Source organism: Asterias rubens, chromosome 9 (genome assembly GCF_902459465.1).
Source record: "Asterias rubens chromosome 9, eAstRub1.3, whole genome shotgun sequence".
NCBI lineage: Eukaryota > Metazoa > Echinodermata > Asteroidea > Forcipulatida > Asteriidae > Asterias > Asterias rubens.
The window spans coordinates 13145965-13159274 of record NC_047070.1 but is presented as its reverse complement, the minus strand read 5'-3'; the positions used below and the strand labels follow the sequence as shown (position 1 = coordinate 13159274).

The following is a 13310-nucleotide window of genomic DNA, read 5'->3' as shown; positions in this document are numbered from 1 at the left end:
CTCTTTTGGTATTTTCGATATCATTTAGGAACATCGAAATTTTCAAAACATCGAAATTTTCGATATATATCGAAAATCCGATATTACGATATGATTATAAAAGTGACATCGGCGATTTCGATGTCAAAAAAATATCGAGTTTTTGAGTATTTTCGATATATCGACGGACGTTAGTATGTTCATGTACATGAAACACTAACAATGTTTAATAATGCTTGGCTAATCTTAACCCTTGCCACACATGTATGTGCCCTTTTGCATCCTCATTTAAAATGAGTGCCAGTGTCTTGCACTCAACTTAAGTCAATGTGATCAAAAGCAAGTGAAGAAAAGTTGTGATTAAATTTAGAAACAAAGGAAAGAGAAGGAAACCTCAATCATTGACGAGGGTAGGGGTAGACACTGCAAATCAAGTCAATAAGCCAGTGTTCCAACACGTCTTTTTGAAAAAGTACCCGTATCCTTTAATTCATGCTATTGGTTTCATTGTTTTAAAAGATGCTCGGTGTACCAGTTTGAGTTTTATTTGGGTTTTTGAGGTTTTTAGTCCATTCTATGGTTTTATTTTTAAATTTCTGTCCCTTCCTCCTGTTGCTACGGTGTTTTGTTGTGGGTGCTGTTTTTTTTGGTTTGTTTTCAATAATCTGGATTTGCTTGTGTTTTTAAGTTTGTTTTTTTTTGTTTTTTTTAATGTTTGAGTGCAATCTCCTTTTTATATTGTATAATTATATTTTTATCGTTTGCAGGAGTCTGGTTTTACACATCTATTGATGACAGTTTTTATACTTTTGTTTTAACCTTGACAGCCCATGTCCAACTTGTAACTATTGTGTATGTCTAAAGATTTAAAATAAATAAATAAATTAAAAAATAAGGCCATTCAAACTTCAATCTACACTAAAAGTATTGTATCCTCATATCTTTATATGTTTAGTTTGATTGAATTCTCACCTTAATGGCATGACAAGCACTTCTTACTGTGACAGATGATTCATCTCTGAGTGAAGAGGACAGCAATGATACCAAGTAGTCAAGACTCATTGGATCTATAGAGAAGTACACCAACAATCAGCAATACCAAACAAAACAGACAGAAGTTAACTTGTGAAAACAACCGCACTTTATCTGTGGTAGACCTAAAAAACCTACATTGACAAAAACATTGGAATGTCTTTGCATGACAATTGGTTGAAACCTGGTTCTGTTGGTACATGTAGTGTAGTGTTACATGTGTATGTAGGTATTTGCATAAAGGCACTGACATTGTAACAATATGTGATAGATGGTACCCATATATTCAGAGCTAAAGAGGTTCAAAGTTTTCAATGAAAAAGAGTTAAATATTATATCAAAAAGCCTCAAGGATTGAGCAAAATGCTTAAAGTACTGAAAGAATGAGCTCTTTTATTGACAAAATACGAACTAAAGACTAAGCATTTGTAGTTATTGGACCTTTACTTCAATTTAAAACTTTCAGTGCTGATAAACTTAACAAGGTCATGTTTTGATACAAGAATGAATAACATCAAATTGTCAACAGATGTACAGATAACCTAAGTAAGATACATGTAGTGGTCGCATGGTTTAGGTCTATTGTAACTGACCAGTCAGAAGATGATCTTGGCAAAGGTCCCAACACCAACTCGTGAAGTCATAGTCGGATTCAATCAGGGAAGATTTGATGAGGTGGCCCACTAGAAGTGTGGTCTGGGCACGTAGTTGATGATCACTGTGAGTCATGTAGACCAAGACATCACGAATCAACTGTTCATCTACAGAGGGAACACATTGTACATGTATATCATTGTGGGCATTGGGAGTGTCCAGAAAACCATCTTAGAAGTGTAACAATAAGAGAAACACAGTCTCTATATTTAAGCACTGCATGCTGGAACAAGTAGTTGCAGTCATATGGCATTTCTCATGAAACCTTTTGTAGTGCGCTGAAAGTGGGGCAAAACAAATTTCCCAACATTTGTAACAATAACTGAGGGGTACAGTGGTAGGGACTAGCAATAGCATCATTATCTTTAAAAAATCTTGGAATGATTTAACAAGCCTTCTTATTTGCCAAATTTGTATGTGCCCTTGAGAGTTCATTGCAAACACATACACATAACCGCATGGTGCTGCAATAATACAATTTTATTGAGTGTGTGGTACCCATATACAGGACAAACACAACATAGGGTAATCCATGCGCATCACACAACACATGGTGGATAAAGTACATGCAGTACATACACAGCGGGTTTTAACAAACTGTAACTGTATGGAGGCATGACCCATTAAAGCAAAAGCTTGTAGGCTGGGATGCCTTGTACGTAAACCAAGATGGATAGTCCATAAGATCTAACAATGAAATAATAAAACGATGCATATTAACAACACAAAGATCTTTATGTTGTGATCTATCAAAACAAGACGGGTAAACAAGCGCAAAAACTGATGCATCCAGTATGTGCATAACAAAGTTTCAAATCAGCAATATGGCTGTCACCTTTCAGAGAATAAAGGTTTATTGAACCTTATCTTAATTCCTGTGATAATAACAAATAAAGTGTTTCATTATCAAATATCACCAATGTGGAATCAGTTTGGGTTAACCGTTACATATTGGCATTAATTCTAAAAATCAAATTCAACTCAGTTAAATGAAAAATTTACATCCATTTCACGGAACATAAACTAAATTTATAACCAAAAACTTACCCTCTGGTGATTCTGACACATCTGATTTGAAAAGACGTGCAAAAAACAGTCTCGGGTGGAGTCCTACCATATGTGCAATGCAGCTAAGGGCCAAGGCCTTAGCACTGATTCTAACACGTCTATCAGGTATGGTACCACCACTGTAGCCTGTTAATAAGTAGGTTGAACACAGCAGCCGTACACAGTGGGTAATAGGGTAGTCATCGTCTGTATAACAACCTGAATAGGGCAAGAAACAGGAAATATTTACCTTTTTGGATAAGAGTGAAAGCACTCTACATTATCTTGAAACAAACTTTATGTGCTCGGCAAATTAACATGACTAGCAGTCACAACCACACATTTAGGCCAGATTTATTTGAGATTATTATTCCTCATACATATTCATGACGGAGAGTCAAGTTCTTACTGGTGCATTCATCATCACGTGCCAGGTGCTATTTTTAATGTTTACCAAGGGCGCAAGAGAATAATCACGCACATGGATAATGCCCATGACAAGAAGAATAGCACCCCGGCAGCCCGGGAGCTATTCTACTCGTCATGCGCATTACCACTTTGCGACCGGTCAACCCAGGCGCTACATGTATTCTACTTGTCATGCGCTTTACGATCGCGGAACTGTTTTGCATACACGCACAAACTTCCCTCTCTCTAGCGACATCTAACACATGAACAAGCATATCATGTACATTTTATTTCACAGTCCTCATTTTCCCTTGCTCCAAATCATGTTCCGGTAACTGAATATGTATGAAATATAGTAAAACAAATACAATATGATTTATTTCGGGTGACTAGTCGATATTAGCTCCCCTCAGTATTGGAAGTTGGCAAACGAGTTTGTCAACCTCCAATACCTTGGGGAGCTAATATCGACTAGTCACCCTCAAACCATGTTATATTTAAGATAAGTATCTGAGACTTTGAGATTAGACTTACTAACCTATATCACCCTTTTTGGTCTTAACTTCAGTAGTGGGGGAGTTCTTGGTTGAAGAGTCCTCCCTGCTTGTATCATCTTGTAAGTCCATCTCCTCAACCCTTAATAAATCAGCACCACCTGCCCTCCTGGCATCAAGTCCTACCTCTACATCAAGCCTGTCAATAGACATCTGTCTCATCTGATCACCTAGATAACCAATTGCCTCCTGGTTACTAGAGTCTTCATCAATGTCACCAATAGCAACATTAGAATACTCTCCTTCATTGTCATTGACTACGACCTCTGCATCATCTATCAGGGATTCAGGATACCCAGCCTCTCCTCCTGAAGGTAAAGGTACTTCAGGAAGATTAGCAAGCATAGTACTGACAGCTGCCTCGGAGTCTATCCCTGTATCAGATGTACTGGTAGTTGATGTTATATCTCCTGCTATTGAGCTACTTGTTGCTAAACTTGCTGTGTCTGGGTCTTCATCTAGACCAGAATCTGCACCAAACAAGCTCGGAACCTGACTTCCTGTAAATGGATATGATTCATCCCTTAAATTAATCATGTTTTCAATGTAAAATTAGAATGTTACAATGTTATCCAATATCAATAATTTCAAAGCAAACAAGAGGGGCCATGGCATTAGAACAAAACTTATTGTAAACTTACCCCCAGTTGAATCTTCTGTGTCTTCTGGTGATTTCCCATCGTCTTCTTCAAATACAGTCTTATGTGTAATGCCCCCTCTAGTTAGTAGTAGTTTATGGAGCGGTGGAGGAGGGGTGCGTAGCAGTTGTTGTAAGGTTTCCAGAGTTGCTGTAACAACATTATGGTCCGAGTGTTGGGTACAGTACAGTAGAAACTCATAGATCTGGAAACATAGCAATCATGCACTTCATTATTACAATGTGAAGGCCTAACATTTATTGTTAGGGCTAGATAGCTCAGTAAACCCACAAGCAGTATTTTTTTCATTGGACTCTGAACTCCATGATCACTGTGTAGCTTGCCTTGTGAATAAATCAAGCCCCTATTACACTATGGACCTACTAGAGTTCTTTCGTTTAGACGGTTCATTGTACGTGTTAAACCGTTCTACGAGTACCATCCAATCAGAAGACACTTGACGAAACAAGGCCCGCCTTATGTCATTCATCCAATCGTGTGTGAGCACATCGACTACGTCATTGTAATTTCTGCCCATTAATGAATATTTTATGCATTCATTATTCGCGCTTATTTAAATACAGCTTGTGAGAACATACCACTGTAAGCATTCAGTGTAAAGACTCTTTAAAGCACAAAAGAATTCTTTCCCGGGAAATTCAAGGGTCGTTTATTGAGCACATTGCTGCGTTAGTTGGTCTGGTCTGTAGCTCCAATATTTTTATAGCCTCATTTAAATCCAATTATCATAACCTTTGCTCTAGTCAGAAAATGGCAAACCATAGTGTTATGAACAAATATATTCCGAGCTGTATCAACTAAACAATGGAACCTGGAAAACTGGGCCCAACAACATAAATTGTACCATCTAAAGTGAAAGTCTTTGTTCATTTTCCATAAAAAATTGACATCATATTTAAAAAATGATACAAAGGCCTAAATATAAATTTAATATTTTTCGGTTTATAGGCCTAATCTGGGAAAAATATCGCGGATTTTCGCAGGACTGTTTGCTGCAAGAATTTGAGATTTTCGGGGTTTTTCTTCATATAAACAACTTTTGAACATGATCAGTGATTGTACGATGTATTTTACACAGTACATTAATTGTAAACTTGTCATTTCGGTCTCTGTGTCTAATGTGGTAATGTTCTTTGTTTTCTCCTTTTGGATTGTAATCGACAACAATCGTAACATACGGTATGTCCAGAGTGGCTTCCTGGGACGCATGAATGATGCAAGTCAGTACACTTTGATGCCAAGAATAGGACCAGGGCTCGATCTACCTTTCCCTGAGGAGGCGTATCTACTTGGAGACAATGGATATGCCAGCAGATATCCCATCATGACCAAATTCCGCAGAGATCAGATCCGGCAAGTTGCTGATATAGATGACCAGACAGCCATGCATATATTCAATGAGGAACACGCTCGATGTCGAATCCATGTACATGTAGAACATGCCATTTCCTACTTCAAGACATACAGAGCTGTGAAGGAACTGTATCGACATCCCAGATGGATGATGTCCATTGTTGCTGAGTTATGTGCATTCCTGGCCCAAAGACACATTCGTCTTTCTGAAGAAATTCATTAATAAAACCATTCCTCAATCAAACCCTATAATGCCTCTGATCTGTTGTTTATTCTTTCGTATTGTGTTATATGTCAGTTTAAAAACAAAGTTTAAAACTATAATCGATAATAATAAAATAAACCCAAATAGAGCCAGCAACGAATTGTTTGTGAAATAAGTATGCAAATGATATACCTACTCAGTACTCACCCGCCATATGTCAAAAAATAATTTGCATTTGACGTCAACATAATGTTTAACAGTGGTGTAACCGGCGGGGGCGGGGGCACCCGCTCAGACCCTTGCCCCCTCTTTCCCCAACCCGCCAAGTGAGCTCCAACACAAATGAATGCATGTAGTTCGTTTAATAAAATAGTCCCCCCACACATCCACACACACGCGTATTTGCCCCCGCTGTCCCCGTATGAAAATGTCTGGTTACGCCTCTGTCTATACTAAGACAACAGCCACAAAACTATACTTAAAAAAGGTTGAGCTCGAAACTACAAAGGTTACACATTTCGGGTGATTTTGTCATGTTCGCATCTTCTTAATTTTAATTTTAAAGCATTTTGTTAAATTTGACATAACAAATTGCAAACGACATGTTGACAATCTGTTAAGCATGTACAGGAACATGAGACGGTTTATACGGTCTAGTGCATTGTCATTACTAATGAGGCGAACCGTCAGTGCCTTTTGTATTTGTACATGGAACGGCTCGGACGGATTAGGGCTTTGTTACTATTAACTAAATGAACCGTCAGTGCTTTATGTCATTGTACATAGGACGGCTTGGACGGATTAGTGCTTTGTTACTATAAACGAAATGAACCGTCAGTGCTTTATGTCATTGTACATAGGACGGCTTGGACGGATTAGGGCTTTGTTACTATAAACGAAATGAACCGTCAGTGCTTTTTGTCATTGTACGTAGGACGGCTCGGACGGATTAGGGCATTGTTATTACTAATGAGGTGAACCGTCAGTGCTTTATGTCATTGTACGTAGGACGGCTCGGACGGATTAGGGCTTTGTTACTATTAACTAAATGAACCGTCAGTGCTTTTTGTCATTGTACGTAGGACGGCTTGGACGGATTAGGGCTTTGTTATTACTAATGAGGTGAACCGTCAGTGTTTTTTGTCATTGTACGTAGGACGGCTCGGACGGATTAGGGCTTTGTTACTATTAACTAAATGAACCGTCAGTGCTTTTTGTCATTGTACGTAGGACGGCTTGGACGGATTAGGGCTTTGTTATTACTAATGAGGTGAACCGTCAGTGTTTTTTGTCATTGTACGTAGGACGGCTTGGACGGATTAGGGCGTTGTTATTACTAATGAGGTGAACCGTCAGTGCTTTATGTCATTGTACGTAGGACGGCTCGGACGGATTAGGGCGTAGTTATTACTAATGAGGTGAACCGTCAGTGCCTCTTGACAATTCCTAATATTACTTTTATTAGTGCGAGGTTTGGTTTTTGGAAATCTTGCATGGCACTGCTTGGTTTGAACTGCTTTGTTTTAAAGATTTTCATGAAATATGGCACAAGAGCGAGCTGGCGTCAGAGTGAATCAAGATGAGAGACGACTCATATTTGCAGGCTACCGAGCCCACGGAAATAACTGGGGTAGGGTGGTGGCCCACCTATTGCTGCATGCTGATCCCGAAGGCCCCATATATCAGATTTACATGCAACGGAACGCAAGTCAGCAAAGAAGAAGAGTCAGAGATGTAATTAACAGAGACATTGTACGGTATGTATTTCAGTGTTTGGGGTCGGGGGCGGGGACTGAAAAGGGTTAGGAAAGGTGTTGTATAATGTATATATACAACTATTAAAAGACTGCAAAATTAATTTCTTCATATCAATTTTCTCAGTATATAGGATTCACATTTCTATTTGTTTTATATCCTTTCTCCGTTCCAATGTAACATTTTCAGGCTCCAAGACCGAAGACTGAACGACATGCGATACGCTGCCAGGGGCAACCCTTTAGAGAGAGCAATGCGAAACCACCCAGCACCAGCTCCACAGCCCGACCACCCAGCACCAGCTCCACAGCCCGACCACCCAGCACCAGCTCCACAGCCCGACCACCCAGCACCAGCTCCACAGCCCGACCACCCAGCACCACCTCTCCAACCAAACCACCCAGCATCACCTCCACAGCCCGACCACCAAGCCCCACAGCCCCAACAGCCCGACCACCCAGCACCCCATCCCCAACCAAACCAACCGGAACCTCCTCAGCAACAGCCCGACCACGCAGTACCTCCTCCGCAACCTAACCCCCAAGCACAACCGCCACCACCGCAATGACGAGACGGGAACTATATTCCCATTCCACGCGGCGAGCCTGGAAGGCTGCCTCTTCATAAAGTTGTGAGACGGAGCCATGAGGCGTTCTATGAGTACGTCACCAACACCCTGCCTGAATTATCAAGAGAACTCGGGCAGAGTGTCAGACTGTTTAACCAGTACCTAGAAGACAACTTACACCCCCGTCCTGAAGAGCCATGAAAAAAGAGGATACGGAAAAGAAAAGAAGAAAGAAAGAAAAAGGGAAAAAGAGTAGACCTTTGACAAATAAAGCTTATAAAGAAAATAAATTAAACAATAAAATAAAAATAAAACATCGTCTTGTACTTTTCTTTAACTGTCAGGGGTGTATCGTAATTCAATGCTCAATGTTTCATATTTATGTCCGTATGCATAAAAAAAAAAGTTACCACATAAAAACATGCCAATTGTTATGTAGCTCGCCCACCCCCACCCCCGACGTCACGCAACCACTCCCCACCCCGACCCCCGATACTCCGACCCAGTGGCAAGGCCCTTGCAAACATGTACAACCATGGTCCTTTCGCATGCTTGCTGTGTCATTCTTTTTGAAATTCCTGCTGTACACTTGTTCGGTAAAATGATGGTTCAACGCCCACGCCCAACATGTTTTTGGATCAAATACCTTTTAAATTACCCGCGATTACACCTGTCTTTCGTTGTCACGTGGTTTTCCAATACCACACACATACACGTACTTTTCCTACAAGCGGAATTAGAATGAATAATGCATTATTGCTCATTCATTAGTAACAGTGGACGTTGGAGACGGTTCGGTACTCCCACCTTGATTGGATGACACCGTGGTGGGCGGGATGTATTGTACATTGATTCGGGTAAGAATGGGGTCACTTGTTACCAACACTGGAACCAGCAGGGACGATGGCAACCTGTTGGTAGCTGAAATTCCATCTCAACAAAGCCATCAGAGTTGATTATTATTTGCTGCCATTATCAGCAGAGTACTGTTTTATAGCAAGTCAGTCACTGGTTGAACATGTTCTGGTTATAAGCCATGATGTAGACACTAGGGAAACCTGGGCACCAGTATCACACAAAGCCTAGGTTGGTCTTCTTCCTAGATTACACCGGGTGGTGCACTTCGGGCCAACTAAGTTGGTCAGTTTTGAACCTTGTGGTAGTTGCTGAGCTGACATTACCATGAGGGCAACACTCTCTGAGACATCACTTGAGTGTATTTGAGATTGAATTTCTTGAGATTGATTGGATGTCAGGACGGCTACTCATCCCCTCCGTTCGCCACGTTGCCGTTTCCTGCTTGCTAGGGTCGTTGTCGCTGTTTGCAGCCTCTCCTGAAGTGCTTACAGCTACCACAGGTGAAGCAGTGGTCATGTTCAGGTCATTTACTGGCTTGTCGTTACAGCCCAATTCATGAGAGGGCAGTGTTTTTGGAGCATTTGGGTCTCTCTGCTGTTTTGGTTAAGGTGGAAGCTTTGAGAGCAGCCTAGTCAGCTTGAATCTGTTGGAGCTGCTTCATCAGGTTGGTCTTAACGGCACTCACCTCCTGCACTCTTACAGCTTGCTTGTTTTTTTTCTGCGTGGCTAAACGAACAACATGTATCTCTCTACCCTCAGCAATTTTGAGATGCTGGAACAAGGTTTCATCTTGACCCGATTCACCGAACTGGCTGATAATGCGAGACTCCTTCTTCAGTAAACCGGCCATTTGATTTACCGGCATGGTGGCCCTTGAGCTGCTAGTGTGTCTGTTGGGGCATCTTTGGGGCATCTTGGGTCGCTGTTGTGAGCTTGCTTCTGACAATGTACAAAAAAACCATAAAATCTACGGTTCTTTACCTGGCGCCCTATGCTGCCAGGTAAAGCACCGTAAATTTTACTGTGGAGGTTTTGTAAACTACCCCTTCAAGGCGAAATTTACAAAACCTCCACAGTAAAGTTTACGGTGATTAAACAGACACCCTAGCTTCTTTTTTACAGTGTGAGGGATTTTTGACTGACGTCCCTGGTGTCACATGCTTTTGAGAAAGCTGTCAAGATCTTTAAATCTTTCTGACTTTTATCTTCAGTTTCCTCTATCCTATCGATGTTGAGATGTCGGTTTCGAGGGGAGTGCTTTCTTGGGTAGGGGTTGTCTGGTCCACTCCAACTGCCGGCATACATGTACCTGCTGTGGTTCTTCCTTCAGGGAACCGATCTGGCCAGCAACAACTCTGAAGATCCTCAAATTGATTTATTTTCTTAGAAAACGCATGCAAAACAATGTCTTCATCCACTTTAAACGCTCTCTCCAGCTTCCCTCACTGCCTCCGGATGTTAACTACCGCATACTACCATGGAGGTGCCTTCATGATACTACTGGGACGTTCTTCGAAGTTAGCTATGTAACAATGCATTGACATGCACTGACCACATTACGTCCTGGCAAGGTTGCCAAAGGCAAGCAGCCAAGGAAAAAATAGATCCTGATCGTGTACCACCAACACCAAATGCAACAGCACAACACTCCCTCCGTGAACACCTCCAAGTTGTGATGTTGAAGCATCTCAAAACCTCTCTTTGAGCCCCTTGGAAGAGGCTGGGAGTTTGATACCAACAGTAAATTGGGACTCAAGATGCTTGTCGGAGTATCACCCCAGAAATCTTTTAACAACAATTTGCTGCAACTGCAAGGAAGGGGAGATGCAGTACCAAACCATGAAATGTAGCAGCATAAAAACTGGCATGGCATGCCGTGTTTGCATTTAGAGTGTGCTGCGGACATTTTGATGTTACAGACACTGAATAACTGAGCGATGTAGAAGAAACTGCCATTCAAGCCGTTTTGACCAAAATATGTGTAAAAAGGGTCTTTAATGAGCTTTCTGTCACGTTTGGCTTGTCAGTACCAGTAGTATCCACTTAAAATGTCTTGAACCAAGTTAATTTGAACCCTCAAACAGTGTGGTACACTTTGATAGATACAAAGTAATGTAAAATAATAGTTTTAAGGTTTTTACATTAGAATGTGTGTAATGACCTTGTTGATCCTGTGTTAGCAAGCGCCACATCTTAAATCAAGTATAACTTTTCACAGGATGATAAAATGACAAAATGAACATCACTTACTTGGTTTAAAATTAAATTTCCTTTCATTTGATACCAAACACAACATACTTTGGGTAAATTTTGGGTAATTAACCCCCGGGTTTTAACTACCCCCCGGGGAAACGATTACCCACCCCTAAGTGGTCCTTACTTTTTTTGGGTGGTAACTGACACCCATACCTACCATTATCAGTTGAAATCAGCTTCTTTCCAATTTTTTCCCAGATTTGCTGCAATTATTGCTAATTTTGGGTTATTAGATGGAAATATTCATATGAAAATCAATCCTGCCTTCACTACATTTTAACAGCAAGTTTTTTAACATACATGTAGTCTGTCTCAATCTTTGAGAAATGGATCACAAACCTGTCAGACCATAGCACAAGAACAACAAACATTTTGTAATAGTATTGTACAGTTATAAACTGGGGCCTATAATAAAAAAGTGAAGACCAATTGCGACCCGCTCTGTCGTAATGAGGAATATCAAGTAAATTTCATTTTTGCGTTTATCATCCTAATCCAAACAAGCAAATCTTAACCTTTTTTAATGAAATAAAAATCAAGATCATACGACCTTCCTGTCTGAAATAATGTGGAATTTTCAATGACCTTGACACTTAATTTTACGACCCATTTTGGAAAACATAAACGCCAGAAAAATAAGTTTAAAAGAACGCGACGTCTCACACACTCATTAAAATAATATTTGTTTACAAAACGAAAAAATTTATGTTTAACCCCAGCATAGTCGGACCAACAGTAGGACCAAAATGTACAAACAACCAAATGATAAGTTTAATTATAATGTGTAGACAATTTCAACAATAAATAATTTCCAACTTTGACTTCAAATTTTTTCTTTATTTTACTTCCAGCTAAAGAAACCCTGTAATTGTGACAATCATTGATTAACTGATGAGTTAGTGTATTTAAAAATCCCAGCAAGTCAGTACTTGGCAATTGGCATACGGTGGACGGCAAACCCAACCCCATTTATGAAAGCACCCACACATCAGGCATGGTACAGCTGTAGTTGAGTCTGGTATAAATAACTACCACTGCTGCCCCCCCCCCCCCCCGCCCCTCTCCCCAAGTACATTGGGCATACTGTGGTAGTTGAAAAGCAGTAGTCTCGACTAGACATACATGTAGCAATCAATGGTCACCCAGGGTTCATCAAACACTATTTCTAGTTTAATTTGACTTCTAACTAACCTGCTGTAGCTGTTCAGATGTCACCCAGGGTTCATCAAACACTATTTCTAGTTTAATTTGACTTCTAAACTAACCTGCTGTAGCTGTTCAGATGTCACTCCTCCCTCTTCTTCTTTCTTGGTGACCCCAAAGCTGCCCTTTAACCCAAGTTCTTTAACCTCTTGTGTGGCCAGATGAGGCATGACATGACGAAAGCATAAGAGTACCCCCAGCAACATTTGGATATGGCGATCTTCCTTGACTGGGGTTACAAACACTGAATGAAAAAACAATTGAAGTAAGATTGATTTCAAATTGAGAAACAAATTAAATTCCTTTAATCTTTATTTCCTTTTCAGAACGAAGAAGAAAAGAAAATACAAATACATAAATGTAATGATTGCAAGTAATTTTGACAGCAGATTGACAGGCGGTTTCAAATATTTAATGTCAACAGTGTTCCAGCACATCCATTCAACTGAACACTGCCCCTAGTGGACTTTCACAGCCAGGATCACCAGTTTGTGCTAGCCAACTGAGCACAAGCAAACCACCTACAATAAGTTCTCTATTATGACTTATTGCATACCTTTTTGAAATCCTATGAACAAAGAAGAAATCAGTCATTCACTATAGAGAACAAGGAAATTAAATTCATTTCCTACAAGCATTAAGCAATAAGCAACAAGTACTGTAATTTCCTGTGGATAAGACACGTCTTATCTGACTTTCAAAGGTCCAAAAGAATCAAAGCGTTCTATCTTCAGATGCACATTATCTGATATCGATTGAGTTCATTGTGATGATCACTG

At 40.3% G+C, this 13310-nt stretch overlaps 1 protein-coding gene across 3 annotated transcripts in view; it reads right to left on the bottom strand.

The window, feature by feature from the left end:
- The window catches only part of LOC117294415 (huntingtin-like), a 77639-nt gene that overhangs the window by 51970 nt on the left and 12359 nt on the right, over positions 1-13310 (bottom strand). For all 3 annotated transcript variants that reach the window (XM_033776802.1, XM_033776804.1, XM_033776803.1), the window contains 6 exons: positions 12594-12775; positions 4316-4517; positions 3659-4174; positions 2713-2931; positions 1605-1772; positions 952-1046 (listed from right to left, as the gene is read on the bottom strand). In XM_033776802.1, coding sequence (XP_033632693.1) covers positions 952-1046; positions 1605-1772; positions 2713-2931; positions 3659-4174; positions 4316-4517; positions 12594-12775 — 1382 coding nt within the window. The remainder of the gene's footprint in view (positions 1-951; positions 1047-1604; positions 1773-2712; positions 2932-3658; positions 4175-4315; positions 4518-12593; positions 12776-13310) is intronic.